This window comes from Melospiza georgiana, chromosome 1 (assembly GCF_028018845.1).
Source record: "Melospiza georgiana isolate bMelGeo1 chromosome 1, bMelGeo1.pri, whole genome shotgun sequence".
In the NCBI taxonomy this organism is placed as follows: domain Eukaryota; kingdom Metazoa; phylum Chordata; class Aves; order Passeriformes; family Passerellidae; genus Melospiza; species Melospiza georgiana.
The window spans coordinates 120,787,735-120,810,725 of NC_080430.1; the positions used below are offsets into that span (position 1 = coordinate 120,787,735).

Here is a 22,991-nt window from a genome sequence, read left to right on the forward strand (position 1 = left end):
AAAGAACAATATGTCCAGTAAAAAGTTGAAAAATATCATCAGTGGCCACAAAATGCAGAAAAGGTGATTGAGGGTTGAAGAAGGATGAGCAAAGGTTTTTTTATTGCTCTACTCTTAGAAATTTTCTGATACAATAGAGGAAAAAAAAAGATGCATGATGGAGAATGGGTTGATTATCCCAATATGTGTCATCATATTAATAATGTATGAAAATATTATGAAGACACATATTTTTTCAAAATATTAGTTTCTATATTTGTGTGTACTTATGAATTCATGTTTACTTTAAGTCAGGGATGCTCTTTCAGGCAGACTGCTGTCCCCTAGGATCAGATGAATGGAGAAGTGGATTGTTTGGTAGGTTGGGAAAAGAAATTATCACTAGAACAGAAAACATTGCAGATGTTGTCCATCTATTCCCTCTGTACTTACAGGCACTGGAATATGATGCCAGCTTTGAAAGTAGCACTAGGTACAGCAGGGAGGAGGAATGTATCTGACCTTGGCTGATGCTCTCGCTGCTGGTTGTGATTCATCCAGTCCTGCAGGCAAGACGGGAGAAACAGGTGGTGCCTCAGCTGGTGAATCACTGGAGAGAGAAGAAGAGTCTTTTGTTCAGTAGCAGAAGCCAGCCTGAGCAGCTACTGCCACTGCTGCTGGCACAGGTTAATGGGAAGAGGAGGGTAGGAACACAGTGTTTGCCACAGCTGCTACTGCTGCTGGAGTCTTCTCTATTGATTTTTGTGTTTTTCCTCCTTGTGGCGAAATCAAACAAAAGTGCTTCAACAAAACTGGCTTGGTGTTCTTCTGGGACTTGGAATATGATGTGCATTAATTATAGTGTGCAAAACTGCTGTGCTAAATGCTACCTCGATGCCTGTGAACTGAATTAGCCACAACAGCTAGTCAGCTATGACAGAGAGCAGTTTTCTTCCCAAGTATGGATCTTCATGTTCTCTCTAGGATCGTTTTGGAATATTGTGAAAAGACCAAAATATTTTCCACCATCCAGATGCCTACAGTTACATTAAGAATGTAAAGAGAGAACATGGAAACTACAAGTATTTCATATTTGTATTTCTAAATTTGTGAAGATGAGGTTATTATCATAGGCACAGAAAGGTTTTCCTTATAATGCAGGAAATAATGAATTATAATTTCCTTATAATCTTTACAGGATTTTGTTTTTGACACTGTGCAAAATAAAATTGCATTCAATTTTCATGTCTATAACAGCTTTATTCAGAAGGCTTTATGATAGGTTGGGCACTTCACTTGAACTGGTAATTTCCTGCACATTTTCACTTTAGGAAACCTTATTAAAAATACATATGTTTTTTGCAGTTCCTTGGTTTTGTTTCTGGCAGTGTAGATTTAAGAGTAGAAATGCGGTTAAAAGAATTCTGAGGGGAAAAAATAACTATTTATTTTTTTTTTTTTTAAGATAAAACCCACTATTAATTTGTAGGCTTAATCCCAAGTAGGATTATTACTTTCAGAAAGACTGTTACGTATCTTTTGTGATCCAGGATCTCTGACATAATTTCTGGACTTTTTATCTGTAAAGAAGGCAAAACCTCTTTGTGCCCTGGGAGTCTTCTGCAGGCAGACTTCTTTGTTTTCCCTGATTTCATTCCAGATGTCAGAGAAGTCATTTGTGCTGTTGGCAGCTCCTTGTGCTATCTGTAGCAGTGGTAGGTTTTTGTTGCTTTTTTTTTTTCCCCAACAAAACACAGAGCAACCACCAAGAAAAAAACCCCACCAAACAACAAACAATGCAACTCTTATTTTGATAAGACCAGAAGTCAAAATCCCCATAACAGGAACCCAGTGTGTGTTCTCTGTAAAAAAAATGCTGCCTCACAAAATCACAAAATGGAGCTGATCAGCAGACAGGCAAAACCATTAGTGTTTATTTGTCACCATGAACAAATTCTTTTATAATTCTCTGAATTTGGATTTTCAGTGTTTTATGGTTTCCTTTTCATGCCCATTGCTTCCTGTATTATGTTACTGCAATGCCAGGCAAAGGATAAAAGAATTAGACCAGGGAATAGTACAGAAAGTATGTAACAGCTCACAGGTAAGATGAACAAAGTGTGTAATTAGCTTCCTTGCTATTATTAGCATGGAATCATCTCCAAATTATTCTTTCCCACATTTCTCAAAGATAGAGGGGAATTACTCTTCTCTACACCACCATGGTATAGGGATCCTGAGTCACACACATAGGGGCATTTTTATGTTCCCAATAGGACCTGAATGGTGTTAAGGAACTTTAGCACTAAACTGTTACCTTATATATTTCCTATGTAGTTGCTCCCCTATTCCAAAGGACTTAGTTGGACCCCCATGTTTTTGTCTGCAAGTTTGTCAGACTTTTAATGATCATAAAACTTCTTACTATATGACTCTCCATATTTAGAATTTAATCAATATTTTGGGGCATTTCTTCTCCAAAGCAGATATGCACTGCTCATCCAGATGCCATTTTGTGTTAATGAAGTTTCTGGGAGGATGCTTTAGAAAGTTTAGGTTTGTAGTTTGAATGCCAAGCTTTGTGGAGGCAGGAGTTGTGGCACTCTGAGTGACTCAAGAATATTCCTAGAGTGACAGAGTTTTCCATAAACAGTTCTAAAAACTGACAAACAAAACTGGGTGTTGTTTTTTTAATGTGGGTAACAAACATCCTCCTTTATATTTGCTTTTCATCTGGTCTTTGAAATTTTGACTGCTCTTTATGGTAGCCAGCCAAGTTTCTGCTCTGAAATGTTGCATGAAGATCTCTTAAAAGAAAAATCACCAATGGTCTGGCTGTCAGAAAGTGCCAGGAATTGCTGTTTGCTGTGCTGGAGTGTTGAATCCCTGTACTGTAGCAAGGTGGATGGAATGCTGCTGGCACAAGGTGAAAATCTAGAGAACTACATTTTGTTTTATACCATATGTCTTGCTGTTATTTTAGAAAATTAAGAACTGAAAGGAGCCTGAGAGAAACTCTGGAATCTGCTTGGAAAGCTTTGAGAAAGTTGAGGATCCCTGTCTATGTGACATTGCCCTGGGATCCTGGAGTGCGCAGAGATATTTGTTATTCTCTGTGTTTGTTCTAGTGCTATGAAACATCTACAGTAATGTAGATGAATAGTGAAGTAAACTCAGCAAGATGTAGTAAACACAGATGAGTCATGATTTAGTGACATGCATGTTTGATGTAATGTATTAGGTTTGAACGGATTTTTCACTTCGGTCATTTTTGTTGTTTTTTTTTTTATTTTTGTAAGCATGGAAATCATGTATGACCATTGATTCCTACAGCTGTTTGGTCAGTTCAGGAACAGGATCTATCCTATTGTTTCCTTGCAGTTTTTGCAAGGAAATAATTGCTTTGTTCCTTCATATAATGTGGTGCTTAGTAACGAGTGTGGACTTGGAGTCTCCTACTTGCAATAATGGTGAAAGTTTTACAGGGAACTCAGTGCTATTTCAGAGGAGTTCCTGACTTCTTGGTTTGGTTTTTTTTATTTTTTGGTTTTTTACTATTCACTATTCTTTAGTGAATAGTAAATTGGCTGAGATGTCCATTCTACCTCTATATTTTTAGATATGTGTTTTTTGTATGGTTAATTAGAGCTTATGTGGTATGATTTCAAAAGCTTATATAATTATTTCTTTCCATTAATTGAAGAACTGACAGCTCCTGAGTAGTTTCTGTCCATCCTTATATATCTTCCTTTTAAAGTCTGTAATTTCTATGCTGGGGTCCTCCTTACAGTTGTGTCTGCAAATTACCTGTTTTTTCTCTGTCTACTAATTTTTGCAGAAATGCTTATGGTTGTCCTCAGTTGATTAAATAATTATGGAGATTTTTTGAGTAGTCAGCCCTCTCTGAGACCTGTGTGTTTACATGAGTTCAGAGACATTAGTCTTTTCATAGTTGCAGTGCTGGATTGAGGTTATTTTACACTGTAAAAAAGCAGTTACTTCTCCATCCTCTTGCCTGATGATGGCTGTCCATTCTCCCTAGGGAAGTACCAGTGCAGAGGTGTTATGTGTGTGGGGTCTGTGGTGTCTCTGTGCTCCAGGAAGGGAATTGATAAGGGATTTATGTCCTAGAAACCTGGGTTCCATCAATGCTTTGCATTATTCACTCCACAACGGGTGAAGTCAGAGATTGGCCTTGGAGGTGGATACATCCATCCCTACCTCTGCTCCCCTGATTCTCTTAACACTACTCTTCTAGGAAATGTGAATTATTCCAATTACTTTGCAATATGTGCAGTTTGTAGAACTTTATGTAAGTGCTTGAAAAACTCAAATTGTCACATGCATTGATTTTTTGAGACACAGCACAATGATCTTTTTTCAGGAAGCAAATCTGCATTGATAGGGAGAACAATGGAGCACTGAGCAACCTGGTGTGGTGGAACGTGTCCCTGCCCATGGCAGGGGAATTGGGACTAGATGGTTTTTAAGGTCCCTTCCAACCCATAGGCTGTTCCATGATGCTATGATACTGTGAACAGGGGACAAATCTTAGGGAAAAAACTCGCCTCATGACTACTCTACCCCTGCAGAATGAGTATAGCAAAATATTCCAGAGGCTTCCAACAAGTTGCAGGAAGGGACTGAAGTTGTCCCAGACCTCCCTACCTTAATTAGTGATTTGTGTCTGGGCTCTGAAAAAGTTTGGATTTTCCTGGATTTATTTTCTGATAACCTCTGCAGATGTGATGTCTGGGACAGTGCTGCTTGGACAACTGTTTATTGCAGCTGATATATTCTCTTCTTGACCTCCTGACTCTCATCTAGCATCTTGAATCACTTGGGAATAACTCATGCCTCAGCTCTCAGTTCCTTCTTAGTTTCACTGTCAGCCAGCTCAATGTTCACCTTCCTTCAGTGTTACAGGAAATGAACATCTTCTTAGATAACATAAGTGCAGATGAGCAGTGTGTTTGGTCTATGGGGAAATAATGTGAACAGAGAGATATTACAGATAGTAAAAATAGATGTGAGTTTCAGAGGTAGTTCTTGTAATTATTTTTTCCTCTTTGATTCTAAAGCATATTTAATGGTGTTGCATGGTTTAGTGAAAACATCCAAAATTTAACTAAAATCATGCAGGCTTTTCACTCTTTATGGGATTGATTGTACAGATAATATATGCAGCAAATTTGCCATAACCCCTGGGGATATTCTTAGCAAGGAATGATGTAAAGGGCTGTCGTCCACGATCAGTTAACTGCTGCAAATGAGTTAATGGCATTTTTTTAGCACCAGTAAAACATTAAAAAGAAAGCACAAATAGTCAGGAAAAAGATGGGTTTAATGAACTAGAAAATCTACATCGTTGTGGAGAGCGATAGGAAACATACAGTGTGCTGGCAGTATTCCAAACTTAATTCAGTTTATGTCCTGGATAACTAGATTTGACTCTTCAGTAATAAAAATGTGTAATGCCAGTTACATAGTCCTCTTCAGCAGAGAAAGGAGCCTTGCTTGGGAATGAAAATGTTTAAGTCCCAGCAGAGGGCAAGAAGGGCTGCTGTGACTGCTATCTTTCCACACAGGGGTTATTTATTGCCTCTTTTATGGAATTTGCACCACGCCAGAATTTAGATGAGCTCATGTACAGTGTACAATGCACAGTGACTCGGAGCTAAATGGTTCTGAAAGACATGACGTTTGTGCACTCATGGTGCCAGGTTTTAATGAATTTAATGAAGAATATGCATGTCTGTGTGGTGGAGAATTATCAATGTAAGATTTTAGTCTACTGGCTGTAGGTACTTTTTAGGACGTACCAATATCTTTGCAATGAAATGAATTAATGAAAATTAATTCTGCTTTTTGTACTTGAAACATTTATTTCTTTAGGAATTGCTTCCTGTACACATCTTTTTGTGTCCAGTTCTTGAATGTAAAATGAAAGAAAGCTTACAATTTTGGTATTTTATTAGTGGTATTACTAACTTCTGATTTGATCACTGGGGATTAGGTTCTTGGGGAGGCAAGACAGAAGGGTTTTCGTTAAGCAAAACCAGGTGCCGCTGACTGTTATTTAAGCCAATTTACTTTAAAATAAGTTTGATTGTTACTATGTCTGAAATCTGACTTTTGGTTGCTATGGTAAAAGTAACATGACATAATAGTATCTCCTGATTAGTTTAATTTGGAAATTAGCATCTTATTTTGGCTTTTCTTGTGCTCAATTTGTAAAATAATAGAGTGAGATTTTGAAAATTAATAAATTTTTCTCTTGCTTGATTGTAATATGAGTGCAGGATGGAAATAGTACTTCAGAGAATGTTCAGTTGCTCAGCTTCATTAATATTTTACTCTTTTTAACACTGTGTAGATAGGTCTTTCTAACATGTTAGAATAACAGGACTACTAAATGATTTATAAATAAAGAGCTTGTTTTAGATTTTGAATAATATTCTGATGTGGCTCTATATCCAGTTTGGGAAACAAATTAAAGCATAACATGCCAGAAGTTGTTCAAGTCTTCCTGAAATAACTTTTTCCTTATTTGTCTTGTTTCATGCAGGCTTTTCTTCACCGAATGATCCAATGTGCTGCAGCCAAAGTGGATAAAAATGTCACAGAAGAAACAGTTAAGGTTAGTCTCCTAATTGCATTTTTTTCTTCTGTTTCGTATCTGATGTTTCACTTATGTATGTTTTATTCTTTTGCAGATGTTGTTTTCAAATATTGAAGATATTCTTGCAGTTCACAAAAACTTCCTGTCCCTTGTGGAGGACTGTTTACAGCCAGAACCCAATGCACAGCATGAAGTTGGAACCTGCTTTCTGAATTATGTAGGCTATCTTTTATTTCAGCCTTTTTTTCATGTCTTTCTTTTATTTTTTGCTTTTATTAATTACTATCATTATGATAAGTGTGCATAGTCATGAAGCCTAACTATGGTTTGATTGCATAATGAAGTTAATCTCTTGGCTACTGTCATGTCCAAGAAAAAGAAAGAGATGGGAGGACAGCGAAGAAATAACATATTAAATGAGACTTTTGGTGTTTCATGATTTTTATATTCACCAGATCAGCTCAGGCTGACAAACTGAGCCCTGCAACTTGGGCAAAGCTGTTCCTATGTGTCAGATGGAGGTACAAGGTTGCATGTAGCAAGAGTAGTACTATCTTTTTATTCCCCCTTAGTGCTATGCAAAAATGTGAATATTGAGTAAAGAATTGTATATACTGGATCAAATATCTCCATGGTTCTGGATTGTGAAGACATTTTATTTCCAGCAACTGCAGTACCTCTGCAAACACAAAGTGTGTTTGTATGTCCTGTAGTAATTGGTTTCTAGGAGTATTATTTTTCCTGTTGGAGCAAAACAAGGATGTTACTGTTACAGAGCTCTGCAAAATGAAGACAAATTGGTTTGCTCTCAGTTGTAGACCTAACAAAAAGTCCAGGTTTCATTGTTATCTCTGGTTAGAGTCCCATTTGATTTTTAAGTCTTTAATTATTCATTGTGGCAGGAGAAATCTATTAATGGAACAAAAGTTGAGTAACATGAGTTTTTAACTTTGCAGAAAAATGGATCATATTTGAAAACAAGTGTTAGCAGCAAATTGGGTAATAATGTCAACAAATTAGCCATTCATTTTGCATTTTCTTCATGTATGTTTTTATCCTGTTTGTTTGTGGGAGTGCAGCACAGGCTGGGATCTATCCAACCGGGGCTCAGCTCTGTGGAAAGAGACCTCAGTGTTCTGGTGGACCACCATCCCAATATGATTGAACAGTGTGCTGCTGTGACAATAAAAATAAAGCCAAGAACATGCTGGATTGCAACAGTTAGAGCATCGGCAGCAGAGATAAAGAGATCATTATCCCTGTCTGCTCAGTGTTTGTTAGGCCACAGCTGGAATTCTGTGGTCCCTCGTCTACAAAAGAGATGTGGACAATCTGGACAGGTTTAAGAGAAGAGCCACAAGGATGATCATGGTTCATATGGATCATATGTTCCAGTATTTAAAAGGTGGCTACAAAGATGGAGACTCCCATTTTACAGAATGACGTGAATAATAGGAGGGGTAATGGGTACAAGTTTCTCCCAGTGAAATTCCAATTGGACACCAAAGAAAAATTTTTCACAGTGAAAACAATCAGCCATTGGAATAATCTCCCCAGGGAAGTGGTGGATTTGTCAACATTGGACACATTTAAGATTCCACTGGACAGGATTCTGGGCCATCTTGTCTAGACCATGCTCTTGCCAAGAGAGGTTGGACCAGATGATCCCTGAGGTCCCTTTCAACCTTGTTTTCTATGAATCTGTCTTTGAAATTCCCAAGTGGTACTTCCAGACTGTTCATAATTTGAGACTAGACCTCAAATAATAAATGTATGAAGAAGAGCTGATTTTCTAAAATGAAGGCCATATTAGCTTTACAAAGAGTTCATTCCATGTTTTATTAATTAAAAAAAATCAAAATGACAAGTGAAAAACAATGTCTCTTTTTGTTTCTGCAGAAAGAGAAATTCCGTATCTATGATGAGTACTGTAGCAACCACGAGAAGGCACAGAAAGTTCTTCTTGACCTGAACAAAATAAGAACAGTGCGGACATTTCTTTTGGTAAATAAACTTTGAGTTGGTGTTTCTAGCTTCGTATTTTTTAGATTTTTTTTCACCTCCACCATGTAACAAGTACAAGCACACCTGCAAGTGGTTAGCAGGCAATTTTAGGTGGGGGTGGTGTTTCCAGAGGAAGAGGGTGGTTAAATCGTGTTTTCACTGCTGTGCTTGGATCTGTGGGTAATACAGAATTAGGCAGTGTACCTTGAAGATACTGGCTGGGATACAAGGGTGTGACTCTCAGAAAGGGCAAAGAATAGGATAAAATAGATGAGGAGGGATAGGGAAAGGAATTGTAGGAAGGAGCTGGAGAACTCAGCAGAACTTCTGAAGGGGATGTCCACATTCTGCTACTGTAGCCAGTGCTGTTGCAGACAGAAACATCTTTTGTTATGCATCAAGCAGCCATTTGAATTTTAGATACTGACTTAATCCAAGGTGAAAGAAACAGCTCCACAAGTAGTCTTTCACTTTATAAGACAAGTAAGGAGGGGTTTGAAAATGTTAAGTCCGATAGTCCTCATGGTTTTTCAACAGCAAAACAAATTTTCATGTAAATACTGAGTTTGCTAATAGTTGACTTTAGTTGTTAAAAACAGGATTCAGTGTGGAATGACTTTTGAGTTTCCTCCATGGTGTCCTGTGGTATAAAGGTTAGCTTTGAAATGAGTGGTCTACTATATTGAAAATTAAATACCTGAGCAAGTGTCCATGGATATGCTATCAAATTTTGGAGTGATCAGATTTGATCATTGTGTTTTGGGACTGGAGAAAAAAATGACCCTTTCAGCAAAGCAACACAGATGGGTTTGAGAAAAAAAAGATTCTGCCAACACTGACAGTATCACAAGTCTTCAGTTAATTTTATTAATTATTTTTAGCAGGCAGTAGGGTTCCACTACTGCTGTTGACAGAGTTCTTGGTGAAGTTCTATTGCATCACACTGATGCTTTGAAAGATACCAGAGCTGACTCCCCAGCTGCACTTACTTAGAGCCAAGTTAATGAGCAGTTTGGGAATTTTCTTATTGTGGGAGATACTGTGTGACATGAGTGCACCATCTGCCTTTTTGCTAAGAATCTCTTACACAGAAATGGTGATTCACAGTTAAAAACTGCTTCAAAATTGTTCTATTTTTCCTCAGTGGTTGACACAATATCTGTCACTTTGTCCCAGACTGGGGAGTTTCATACATGTGATTCTTGTATTGGGAGCAGCATGGCCAGACTCAAGAAGAAAGGGTGAATGCTGACTACAGAGGCAAAAAGCAAAATACTGGAGAAAGATTACAAAGAGCTTGTTTTGTGATAAAAGAAGCCAAGTGTGCCATTGTGGCAGTTCATGGTGTGTCTGTTTTAGGTGCTCTGGGTCGCATGCAGAGATCTTTCTCATCTGGTTTGGGTTCCTCATGGATCTAGGGCATGATTTGAAAGCACTGTCAGTGCCTTCTGGGCAAACCAACGGATTCAGGTTATTAGACTTGTGGTTATCTATAAATTACTGGGAGCTGAAACCAGAACTTTTGAGGCTTTGAGTATAGAGGCAGTTGTTGTAACAACTATAGTCTGCATTGCCATTATCTTACTTGGTCTTTATCAGTAAAGCTTTTGTGTTTGGAAGTGAAATCCTTTAGGCCAAAGCATTAAGCATGAGTACAAAGCAGAGACTTAAGAGAGGGTGTGGACACCCCCAGCAGCGCTGGTTGTAGGAGAGGTGTGTTGGGTGGCCAGCCAGTTGTGCAGCCTCTGTTCCATCAACAACGTGTCTGCATCCAGATCTGTGGCCTGTGTCTACATCTCATCTGGCTGCCTTAAACTGCTTTTCTTTAGTGTCCTCAGTTTAGACAACTTGTTCTTTGAAGCTGAGATTATCTCATGCCATTGCATCACAATTCCTTCTGATCTCTCCATAAAATAATTGTCATCACTGCTTTAGGTCTTTTTGTACTTACACTTTAATTCCAGCAATTCCAAATATCTGCTGGGATGTGCTTTGTGTGTTTTCTTATCCCCAAAAGCCCTTATTCTTTTCTCTCTCTCAGCTACTTTTATTGGGTACTTCCACCCAATGTTTAATTTACTCTCTGCTTCCATAATCAGATGCCTTGTCAAAAATTTTTAATAGCCTTTTGCCCATGACTTCAGGATATTTTATTCATTGCACATCAAATTTAAATATAGAAGCATGAAAATAGAACATTTGTTTTTGAGGTGTGTAACAAAAAATTAAATGTTAATAGGATGGCCAAATTCAAACATTCAAACCATCTTTGATACTACTTAATGCTGCAAACACTTTTTAGAAACAGCGTTAGCTGTAGTGGTCAGCTGTGGTCACCCTGAAATATTTTTATTTTTGTTTTTTGAAGCCTGAAAGCATACTTTGAGCATTTTCACTGTTTTTTATTTTCATACTGTAAGAAAAAGTCCTCTTCATCAGACTGGATGAAGAAGGTACTAATGTGAGAGGCCTGCATTCTGCCTTTTTGACTTCCTTGCCATGTGTGATAGCCTGTGCATGTGTTCAAGCCTGTGCTTTTGACAGTCTTGCAAACGTCCCTCCTTATATATATATATTTACACAGTTTGTGTATGCTTTAGCCAAACACTGCTGTATACCTATGCCTTTGTCTTTATTTCTGATAATTTTCTTGGGATTTTTCAATAATTTGTGAACCTGTTCCCTCTCCAGAACTGCATGCTCCTTGGAGGACGCAAGAACACAGATGTACCCCTGGAGGGATATCTAGTGACACCAATACAGAGAATATGCAAGTATCCCCTTCTTTTGAAGGTACTCACCAGATTTTTATTGAGGACTTTATACTTCCTGTATTAAACTGGTTGCTAAGCATGTTTCTGAACACCAGGAACAATCTTTCTAGGCAGTGAATTATCTCTTTATTAAGATATTGGACCCAGCCTTGCTCCCATTAAAGCTGGTGGCAAGTCTTCTGACATCAGTATTAAAAGAGCTGAGGAGCTTGGCTGGATTGAGATGATTAGCTCTGTTCTGCTTGTAGTTGTAAGGTTCCCTCCCCATTGTTAGGCAGAAGTGAGCCATTGGGGAGAGTTTAATGAGACTAATTTCAGCTGCGTTCAATCGTGCCCTTGCTTAGAATGCTTGGGATAGCAGAGTTTGTTGGGGGTGTACTTTGATGATGCTAATTTACCATCATCAAACTGAAAATGAAAAATATTAATGGATTTTTTTTTACAAGAAAAACTGTGGAGTAACAGGTGCTGTAAATGATTTTATGTACAATTATATGTTTGTTGTTATCATTTTGTGACAGCTTAAATAAATGAAAAAATGATAATGTGGTGATAAACAGTAGATATTCAAACATCTGGATTTGCAATTTACCCTCTTAGGAAATAAAATACAAGAAAGAAAGTACGTATTTTAAGCAAATTGTTATCAAGTTAAGATCTTGTATTGCTTATTGTTCCAAACTCTGACAGGAAAACCAGAGCAGATTCTACCCTAAAAGCTACGTGAAAAATGACTATTGGACAGTATTTTTCACAATGCATTTGTGAGTGTTGATTTGCCACGTTGCCAGTTGTGAGGCATATGACATAAAAAAAATCTAGTAAGAAACAGGTCAGAATAAAAAAGTTTTTAAAACAGATTAAAAATGTAATCATTACAATGAGGTGTGAGTCATCTGAGATAGCTGTGGCTTTACAGTTCCCTTGGTCTATTCTGAAGTTATTTTTCTATTCTATTTTTGAAAGGCGTACAGATAACACAGGGAAAAATGACTAATGAATTACTCTAGAGCAATGAAATGAATATATTAAGAAAATTTAAATACAGGGTGTGGTGGCAGCAGGGTTAGGGCTTTGCTGAAGGCTGTTCTCAGTCAGCCCAGCTGTAAATGGGGAGTTGGTAGCTTGAGATGGGAAATCTCAAACAAATGCTGGTGGCTCCACTTTTGTTTGTCAGCATGGCTGCCAGTGCATCTGAAATCAGTGAGTCACCTAAGCTATTGTTCACTGCTTTGCTGCATTACATGAGGTTAAACAATAGTGTGGAGCTGAAGGAATGTGTTTTGGGCCCTGAGTTGCAGGAAAGGCAGGTGTTAATTTTGACATGAGCGATCTACTTGTTGTTTAAGCAGAGTTGTTATCCTTGCTCTTGGCAGTTGTATCCTGCAGAATGTAAAAAAACAAACCCAAACCTTGGGGCTCAACATGAAGAAACATTGTTGGAGGAGAAAGTAGCTGAAATGCAAACTTCTTCCAAAGTCATGATGATTATTTATTGTTAATAATTAGTTACTCTTGAGTGTCCTACTAGGAGCATTTTAGAAGGGTTACTGCTTTTCTGCTTAGTAAAAGAGAAGAGTGGCTATTTTCTTTTTGTATGCTGGTTTGATTTAAGTCTCCTGTAATGGACCTTTAGAGATCAAAGACTGGTTTCTTTTTTTCTTTTCTTTTATTTTTTTCCTCTTTTTCTGTGTCTAAATAGGAATTACTGAAGCGGACTCCAAGGAAGCACAGTGACTATGCAGCCCTAATGGAAGCTCTCCAGGCCATGAAAGCTGTCTGTTCCAACATAAATGAGGCCAAGAGGCAAATGGAAAAATTAGAATTTTTGGAAGAATGGCAGTCTCACGTTGAAGGATGGGAGGTACTGTCATTACCGTCATGATTTGTTGCTTTCTCTGTTGAGGAGAGAGTAACAGCTTTCCATAAGTGTGTGTTGCACTCTTTTTATGATCCTGAGGTGCTTTCAAGTCCACTGATCTGTGAAGTCACCGCATTTGAGATCTACTCTGTAAATTAAGTTTTCCATGACTGAGCAATGCTGTATGAAATAGCAGACTTCAAGGGAAGATAGTTATTTAGCATTTGTATTAACATATATCTGTGCACACAGACACATTTATAAATCCCAATTTAAATGCTGATTTTATTTTACTGCTGTCTGTGCTGGCCTAGCAGCACTTGGACAGGTCAAAGAATATTTTGCTTATTGTTTATTATTGGTTAAGCATTGAACCTGTAAGTTTTTGTCGGCTTGTTGGTAGTCTCTTAATATTGGGTGAGCTAACCTAATTTAAACACATTCAATGGAATCTGTATGAGATTTGTGGGGTTTTTTAATGATTTGCAAATGGAAGAACTTTAGTGCTTCAACCAAGTTTTGTGATGTGACCATAGATCTGGTTCTGAGTTAGAATTTTAAGTAGTAACCAGAAGAGCCATGATTAAGTAGTTGTAGCATCAAAATCTTCCTTTTTAACTATTCTGAGCACCATAATTAGTTCATATGGAAAGACAGGTGCAGATAAAAGTGTATCTTTAAATTCCCTTGGTTGTTTTGTATTGATGTGTCTGAGCTGACTGCACTGGAGTAGAAGGCAAACACAAAGTTTCAATGAAAGAAATATAAAGAAAACAGTGTAACCATATTCAAAACTGACTAAAAAAACCAAAAGTACCCAGGCTTTTTAAGAGGCAGATTTTAACCTGGAAGCAATCCTTTGCTTTTTGAATACTTTGCTCAAATATGCTACTTCTCTTCCTGAGAAAGCTGCTTAAGAACTGGAGAAAGATGTTTTATCTCTTTAAGCTTTGTGGGAGGCTTGCAGACTGGGAGATGTAGCAAGAAAAATGTGTTTGTTGCATGTTAGTCTGGTACTGAAAGACCTCAGTTTATATAGTGGGAAATTTCCTTTGTAGGGTGCTTAGGAAAGGAAGGGTTGGGGATGTGCATGGGACACAGATGGGACACTGAAGCAGAGAAGGCCTCAAGACAAACCAGTCTGAACTTTGAGAGAGTTCCCCACAAAGTCTGACAAATAACAATTAGAACACTGACTAGAATAGACAACTTTTAAGTAGATATTTGTAGTAGTAGGTAAAAAAGCAGAAATAAGAAATAGTTTGTGCATGGCTTTATTCCCTCCAAACACCTCCTGATTTTGCTGTACCTGCTTTTCTTGAACTTTGCTGTGCCTAGGAATGTGCTCTGGTTCTGCAGTACTGGATTTAGCTCTCCCCTGTCATCCAGAAGAGTTCAGCAAAAAAAGCCACTGTCTGAAAGGAAATCTGGACAAAGACCCCCCCTAAATACTACCCATGACACCACATAATTATTTCCTGTATGCTCCATGTGAAATCTCCTGATCTGTGGACTTGTGCAAATGTGTGGTTTGTTGTTAATTGAGTAGTGTAGGAAGATTTGGTTCATTCTAAATGTGGATTAAGTGACTAATTTTACTTTAATCAAAATCCTTCATGTTTCTTCAGTGCATTGTGTGATTTGAAATGTTTCACTTCAGATATTTTTTTCCTTGTGTAGAGGCATTTTCAAGAACTGCTTTTCCATTTCTGGCAAATCATCTCATGCTGGAGCTCAGTGCACTGTAATGTTGTGCTGCAGGATGGTCACTATGAAATACCACTAAAATTCATTGTGCATCATGAGAAGGAATTTTAGCAAGTAGAAAAGTGATATAATTGCTGGTTCATATTCAGACACGACTTTGTGCACTTACTTGTAACCTTCCATCTGAAATAAAAGAAAATAATTCAAAGCAAATGCTATTGTATTGTTTGTAGGATTTTAAAAAAGAGAGGACTAATAGAAAGTAAAATTCTAAATGTTCAAATGGAGAGGAACTCTAGTTAACATCACTTAACAGCTCCTCCTCTAGACTAGGTGAAAATGTGTTTATTCTTAAAATTACCTTGAAGTTGCTATTATCAGCAGTACCTTGTGAAGGTTAGTATAGCTCAACATTTAAATGTTTCTGTGATAACCTCATGATAGAACCAATTGCAAGTTAAATGCTCAATACTTTATGGCAAGGAAATTTGCTAAATAATCCTTATTGTCTGTCACCACTTTATTCCTTCTATTATTTTTAACTTTTCAGTTAAATTTTCTATTGCACTAAAGTGATTAAAATTCTTCTACTTGCTTCTATTGTCTGAGTCATAGATATTTTTCAAATCCTTCTTAATGAACACACTCAAGTATATAGTTACAGTATTATTAACTCAATGCATTATTAGTCATATTGGTTGGTTAAGAACTTACTGTTCTCAAACCTCTATCCCCGAACAGGGAATGCTCTTTCCTGCATTAAATTTCTTCTGAATTCTAGGTTAAACATCTGGTAGGAAATATGGTTGCTTTTGGAAATGTGTTAATGAGCAAAGGTAACAATAAAGAAGGAATGGTAACAGTATGGACATAAGCATTTGAAAAAGACTTATTCTCCTTGTGCTCAGAATGTATTCTCTACTCTGTAACAAAGTAATTTCCTACCAGATTTGGTGGGTGGTTTTTTTTGGTTTTTTGTTTTATTTTTTCAATCTCCCCTCTTCCTAGATTTCATTTTAGGGTTTCATGTATGCTTGAACTCTGAAAGAGTGCCATTGTCTTAAAATAGGATGTTTCCAGTAGGGTTATGTGGTGTTTATTGTATTTTAGCTGATTGGGTTTGATATCATATGGCAACCACAGGGTGCACAATCTGGCAAAATTGCCTTGATCTTAAGATGTGCATCTTTTTCAGACATAGTATAAGGTTAGTCCTTGAAATGGTAAGCATTCCAGACCATGTATATGAGCTAACAGTATTTGAAGGATTCCCAACAACAACTACCAAAAAAAAAAAAGTTCCTGAATGCAATGTTTGAGAGTGGATTTAATTAAATAAACATCTGGTTTTCTGCAATGCTGAAAATAAAGAGGCAAACTTGTTGGAGATTTCCTTCCAGAAGGAAATGCTTAGCACATTGCTTGGCCCCAACTAGAAGGAAAGGGAAAAAAATAAAGACTATTTTTAGAATCTGATCAAAGCATGACTTGAATTCCTATACTTAACTGTCATAAAATGAAGCTTGTGTTTATTATGATAAAAATACGGATTCATGGAAAAAAAGGAACATCTGTTTCAAGAAAGATGATTTTGAATATAATGACTTTCTCACTTAATTTCCTAAGTGGTTTAATTTATTGGCCCGAATTCAGAACTTGTGTAGGTGGCTGTCTCAGTTGGAGAATGGCTCAGCAGCTCAAGGAGTCTGTCAGTAAAATTTGCGTGGATGTTTCAGTGAGAGAAGAAAAAATTGTTGCATTTGTTTTAAGCTGGAATCTGAACAACCCAATGTGAGTCATAGGCCACTTAGTGACAGTGGCATGGGGTATTCTGTTCCTTTCCATTCCAAATAGTACTTGTTGATGTGATTCCATATCATCAAGTAATATTTTACCTGAGATACAGTCTCTGTCTTTCCAGTGCTGTTATTTTTCGATATGGTCATGGTAACCCACGTTTCAGACCTCTCACCTGAGCTGTTTCCTTACTTAGAATTGTAGGTGACACCTGTGGTTATCAGAAAGGTTTTCAGAAGCCAGTTATACCTAAATAGCCAGCAGGCTCCAAGATTTGATGGGCTTTTAATTTCCATACCAGCTATCCTCAAAGGGCACAGAGTATTTGGTTGGGGTGCTACCCACAGAAGAGGGTTGCTGTACAGTCTTTAGTGACCCATTAGGACAGATTGAGGCAAAATTAGTCTAGATTCACAGTATAAGCCTGCTTTTCAGGTTGTTTTTTCCCCCAACTGAATTATATATGTGATTTGTTGGAAGATGATTAAAATAGGTTTGTTTCTACAATACATGGCATTTTCAAATTGACAGATTACAAAATCGCTGGTTTCACTGAAAATAGCCCATGATTTCTACTTGCAGGTTCTTTAAATATACAGAGGCATGAATGGCATAGTAGTAGTGATTTTACATTTAGGTTGAGCAGCTCTATCATCTCCTCTTACAAGCACTGAGTTTAAATGTCTATGAAAACTTGGAAATAGCAAATTGCTTTTCAAGTTCAAGTTGCTTATATTGGAAATTCCTATGGTGGTTTCAGTGTGAATGCTTAATGAAAACACATTTGTATCAGAAAGCTTTGGTAATGCTTGTTTCAAAGATGTTGTAGGTAGTGTAGTTCAGTTTTAGCTGTGCAGCAGAAAGTCTCACCTGCTTTTGAGATGGGGGTGACTTCTCGCTTGTTACTGCAGCCTTGACCCTTCCCCATGAAAGGGACAGCTTGGAGCTGGATAAGTGAATTGTCCTACTGGGCTGGATATCAGCTGTAGCTTGGTGATCCTGGTGAGAACCCCTGGGAGGGTTAAGGTGTAGCTCCATCCTTCATGAAAGCTTGTTATGGTTTTCAGCCCTTTGAATTGCACGGTAGATTTGGCAGTGCTTGTGTGTGCTCTCTGCTTCATCCTTCCTCAGGCATGTTTTTCATCTCCAAGGGATGTGGTGGAGAGCCGTGCTCACCCCAGATGTAGAAACAGCAGTGTTTCAGATAATGTGCCCTTCCATTTTTCTCCATTTCAGCTCCATGCCCACCTAAAGTCTAGAAACGGGCAAGTCCTAAGTATTACATAGGCACGGGAGTGACAGGGGATTTTTCTGCACTTGCAGCATTATGGAGGACAACAAGATGTGACTTCTGGTCCTGTTTTCTTATTCCCTTGGACTTCAGCAAATAAAACAGTCCTGACAAAATTCACTGACCTGCAATCACACCAGCATGGGTTTTGATCTTGTCAGAAGGTATCTGAGAAGTGACATTGACACTGTTCAGTCTTTGGATGAAATGTCTCAGAGGGAAAAAAGTACCTCTAGAATCTTGTTTTTATCACCTATCAGTATATTCTACAAAGGGAACAAAACTAGGAGGATAACAAAGGGTAATAATGTGGGACAGACGACCCTCACTGCCACACTGTCATGTTGAACTTGAATAATGAATGAGGTGATTGTAAATAAGTCAGGTAGCCTGAATTATATATACTTAAAATATGTATTAAATGTGTTATTTTATGACAAGATGCTGGCACAGTAGCAGATCTTGTTAGGACTGTTTGGAAAAGGTTGTGTTTTTCTATACTGAAAATGAAATTCTTCAATAAGAAAGGACAAAATTTTTTATAAAATCCTTTCTATGAAAAGAATTCTGTCTTTTTTTTAGAAAGCTGAAACTTCTTGTACAATTCTGAAGCCTTAAGCTGATATTTTTTGGCTTCCTTACAAAAAGCTACTATTTTTCTGCCAAGTTGAAGTTTTGTGTAAAAAACAAACCGAGACCCTTTAGAAAGTATCCAACCTTTTAAAATGCAAATTGTTAGTAAGTACTATTCCAGCAAATTTGAAACACAGAATAAGATATTGTTTACTCTTTAATACACAAAAGCAATGAAATGGAATGGAAAAAAGTGACCTGTTTTTCTGTAATTATAGTCAACAAGCATTACACACAGCCCTAATTTATGCCTAATTTATATCACTAAGTGTGCTTTTAAAATGTTTCAGTGTTCGATTTTGAATAAAACTGTAAAATTAGCATGCTGTTACTGATGCTGTCTTAGGAAGGGAAATGTGCTGTAGTGGCTATAGGTGACATTCATCTTTGGCTTGTTTGATCACTTGATCCTGGCTGGAAGCTGTAGTGGTTAGTTAGTACAGACCCTGCAGTGGCTTTGCTTGGAGACCTGGATTGTGTTCCAGTGTGATGGTTGTGCAATCTCACTTATCTCTGTAAACAGACTGCATTCTCCTTAGGACAGCCTGAGCTATTGCTCAATATTCACAGCTGTGACATACAAAGGATGGACAGAAGGATGAAGAACTGTGAGAGCAGAATGTGTGTTTGCTTCTTGGCTCTTAATTAAATCCATTTTTCTTTGGACTACTGTGGTTAGATCAAGAAGAGGAAGTAACTGCAGCTATCACATGCCTAAACCATTCAGAACATGTGTAAATGACAGGAGAGTCCTGGCTTTTTGCAGGTTTTCCAAGCTGGATTTGACTCCCTCAAGTCAGGAAACTTCAAACCCTGGGTGTGTGCTTGATGCAGCCAGCACAATAGAAAATAAAATTAACAATAGGCTTGCATGTCTGGATGGGCATGCACTTGGACAGCAGCTCTGCCCCACAGGAGCATGATTTTTCAGACTAGCAAAATGCACCTCAGAGTTCAAGGCAGGCTTCCTTGAGAAGTAAATTTCTCTTTACAAGACATAGAAGTACCATGAATTTTTCATATATTGTTTTTGGAAAATATTTTCCTTTGTTAAGGTTGCCTCTCTTTCATTAAATTTTACAAAAATGCCTGATGGCCTTTTTACATGAATGATCTGTCTTGAAGCAAAAATGAGGCATTGGAAGTTTAATCCTAAACATCTAAACCTTACCAAAATTCTGATGTCTTTGGAGTACATTAGGAGGAAATATACTAGACTGTCCTAGCTGCACATGCCACTCTTAGCTTTGCCCAAGTTTTATATCTTGTTGGGTTTTAATTTTTGCTTCTGTGCTTATCCTAATCTAGTGTAGAAGTATCTCCCCTTAGTGATGTTCAAGTCCCAGGTTGCTTCAGCTTCCAGTTTCATCTTGGCATAGATTATATCTTGTAAAGCCCCATTTTCAGGCATTTCTGAATCAAGTTACTGAGGATAGGAGTTATTGGATAGAGTTGGCCTGATTTTCAGGAGAGGTCTTTGCACAAAAGTAATATAATTTGGAAACTTTTTGTGATTAAACTGTGTCTATTCACAAAGCTAGTATTAAGCGTCATTACAGATGATTGCATAATTACAATGCAATAAATTACCATGACTTGTTCTTTACAGATAATTGTTATACTTGTGAGTTTGTATAAGAAACTTTTCCTTTGTTGATGCAAAGTACTTCAGTTCTTACTAAAAGAATCATCTCTTTCCACTCAATTTTAGGGGTCCAACATCACAGACACATGTACAGAAATGCTGCGAAGTGGACTACTACTGAAAATTTCAGCAGGAAATATCCAAGAGAGGATATTTTTTCTTTTTGATAATCTTCTGGTCTACTGCAAAAAAAAGCACAGGTAAATGATTACTTTCAAAAACAATGTGTTTTTCTCACAGTAGAGCTAATCATGAATATGGTGTTCCATAAGAACCACAGCATAAAAGTTGACATTTTTAGAAGAAACTTACCAACCAAAGAGAATTATATAATTCAAGCAATTTGAAAAAAAAATTTATGGGTGCAGGATCTTAGTAGTGGAGTGTGGGGCAAAAGAATCTGTTTTGTCAGCCTTCGTTAGCAGGTTATATGTGACGGCCTCACTCTCTTCTAGGAAGTGTAAACAGTCTGAATTTTTAGTTCAAACAAATTAGTATTGTAGCTTGTGCAATACAATAAGTCTCTAAATATACAAGAGTTTCATGCCTTATATTTGTAATCAGAGAAAACAACCAGAAAGCTGCTGCTTGCTGCATTCCAAAGAGCAATTCCTTAGTTCAGCAACAAGCTTCTGTAGATAATGTTGTGAGAAATAAGCGTTCTCCTGTGTACAAATATCCCTCTTGATGCTCAAATTTGTCTCTTTAATCCAGGAGTTGTTTTAGAGTAGCCACTAAATACATATCCCTGGGTAGATATTTGATAGATTCCTGGATACATGATTGATCTTCTTTTAAAATTTTCTGCTATTTGTTGTCCAGCAATTCCAAGTAAGTTGCTGGTTACATAGTATCTTTTAAGTTGTCCTCCACTAAGTTACATATTTTTGTAGCCATATTCTCATTAAAATACATTATTTGATGTAATCTCAAACTGCATGAAAGGTTGTCTGTGGTTTCTTTAGTTTTGAACAGTCATGTCCTTGGCTGGTACCATGTGGCATCTCTGCAGATATAGGAGTAACACAATTTAGAATATAATTTAAAAGTTTAAAATGGGAAATCATTTGATTATTTCCAGCAAGAGACTTTAAATATTGATTGGCAAGTATGTAAAGAGAGAAATTGTATTTTGGAAATTTTACAAAAATTGCCTTGCCTTTATGGTATGAGATATTTTATGTCATTTTTAACCATGCTTTTGTGACAAAGTTGTTGGTGTAAACATGGAATGCTATATTTGGGTTTATAGTTTTAAAACTCAGTAGAGCTATTGGATTTACTCGCTTTGGAAAGAAAAAACATGTAACACTGAAACTTTATGCTTTGTGCTGGTTTTTATTTTTTGCTTTCTTTGTATTTTTAATGTATTACTCAAGTTTTGAATAATAAATTTATGGTGTAATAGAGTTACTCGTAATAAAGTAATAATTGAGAGGCAGATAATTTTCTGAAAATTAGTACCTCTTTGGAGTGGATGAAGGTCAATATTCAGGAGATCCTTTATTCTTAGGAACTGACCTTTGTTTGATATACAAATATATTATTGTAGGCAAAAATGGATGGACAGTAATCCCTGGCTTATCTGAGGTCTGAAAAGGTGTCTAGAACTGGTGCTCTCCGAAGGCATTGGCTTCACTGGGAGCAGTTACAGCAATGCAAGGTGCTTTGGAACATATTGCAGTGAAACTGCCACAAACTTCAGCACTCCTTAATTACAATTCTCTGTTAACTCTTACATTAGGAAGAAAAGATGTTGCCTTCTTTCTTCCCTACATAAATCCCACTTACAATGCTAATGCTACCAAAGATGTCCTCATTTGATTTTTTTCAGTCTCATTACCCCCTTGCTGAATTTCTAGACTAACAGGAGCACCACATCAGCTAGGAGGAAAGGCCCTCCTTTTTTTGCTTGGATGGCAGACAACAGCATGTAGGTACCCAAGTGTTTGAGCAGAGCTTTTACAGAGTGAGACTTCTTGATGAGCTCTCATTCAGGCAGGAGTTTGCAGCTGGCTCTTACCAGCTGTAGCATCTTTGCATTCCCATCAGCAGCGTCCCATTCAGCAGTGGTTTCCACAGTCCAATTGCACAGGTATTAAGGTGTTGTGATCCTTACAGTGGTCTCAAAATGCTGCATGTACAGGTAGCAGTGCAGAAACATGGAACAAGGGAGTGAATGACAATTCTCTTCTGCTCTTTCTTTTTTTCAGGAGATTGAAGAACAGCAAAGCATCCACAGATGGTCACCGTTACCTTTTCCGGGGCAGAATAAACACGGAAGTGATGGAAGTGGAGAATGTAGATGATGGAACAGGTGAGTAAATTTGTGTGGGTAGATGATGGAACAGGTGAGTAAAAAATTTGTGTGGCTCATTTCCAGAGCTGTCTTTTGAGGTGATGAAATCAAATGCAGCTCCATAATTTCTTTGAGATCAGAGAATGCTCCTTGTATTTAGAAGGAAAGTGGAAGATGCTGCTTTAAAAGCACTATTTATTAATATCAAAATTCTGCTTCTGTGACACATCATTGCTTTCATCCATTATTAGCTGGGCAGCCATAGATGAGTATTTTATGCTTACATGAACAGAGTAATAAAATAAGGTGACATTTATTGCTCAACTCAAATTACATACTTAACCTCACTTTACAGCATTCCTGCACTCTTAAAGAACTT

At 37.4% G+C, this 22,991-nt stretch overlaps 1 protein-coding gene across 1 annotated transcript in view; it reads left to right on the plus strand.

Annotated features, from left to right (window-relative positions):
* The window catches only part of PREX2 (phosphatidylinositol-3,4,5-trisphosphate dependent Rac exchange factor 2), a 171,532-nt gene that overhangs the window by 37,741 nt on the left and 110,800 nt on the right, over positions 1 to 22,991 (plus strand). The window contains exons 3-9 of the mRNA XM_058031486.1: positions 6,548 to 6,619; positions 6,696 to 6,818; positions 8,501 to 8,605; positions 11,297 to 11,398; positions 13,082 to 13,243; positions 20,380 to 20,513; positions 22,527 to 22,630. Of these exons, the coding sequence (XP_057887469.1) occupies positions 6,548 to 6,619; positions 6,696 to 6,818; positions 8,501 to 8,605; positions 11,297 to 11,398; positions 13,082 to 13,243; positions 20,380 to 20,513; positions 22,527 to 22,630 (802 nt within the window). The remainder of the gene's footprint in view (positions 1 to 6,547; positions 6,620 to 6,695; positions 6,819 to 8,500; positions 8,606 to 11,296; positions 11,399 to 13,081; positions 13,244 to 20,379; positions 20,514 to 22,526; positions 22,631 to 22,991) is intronic.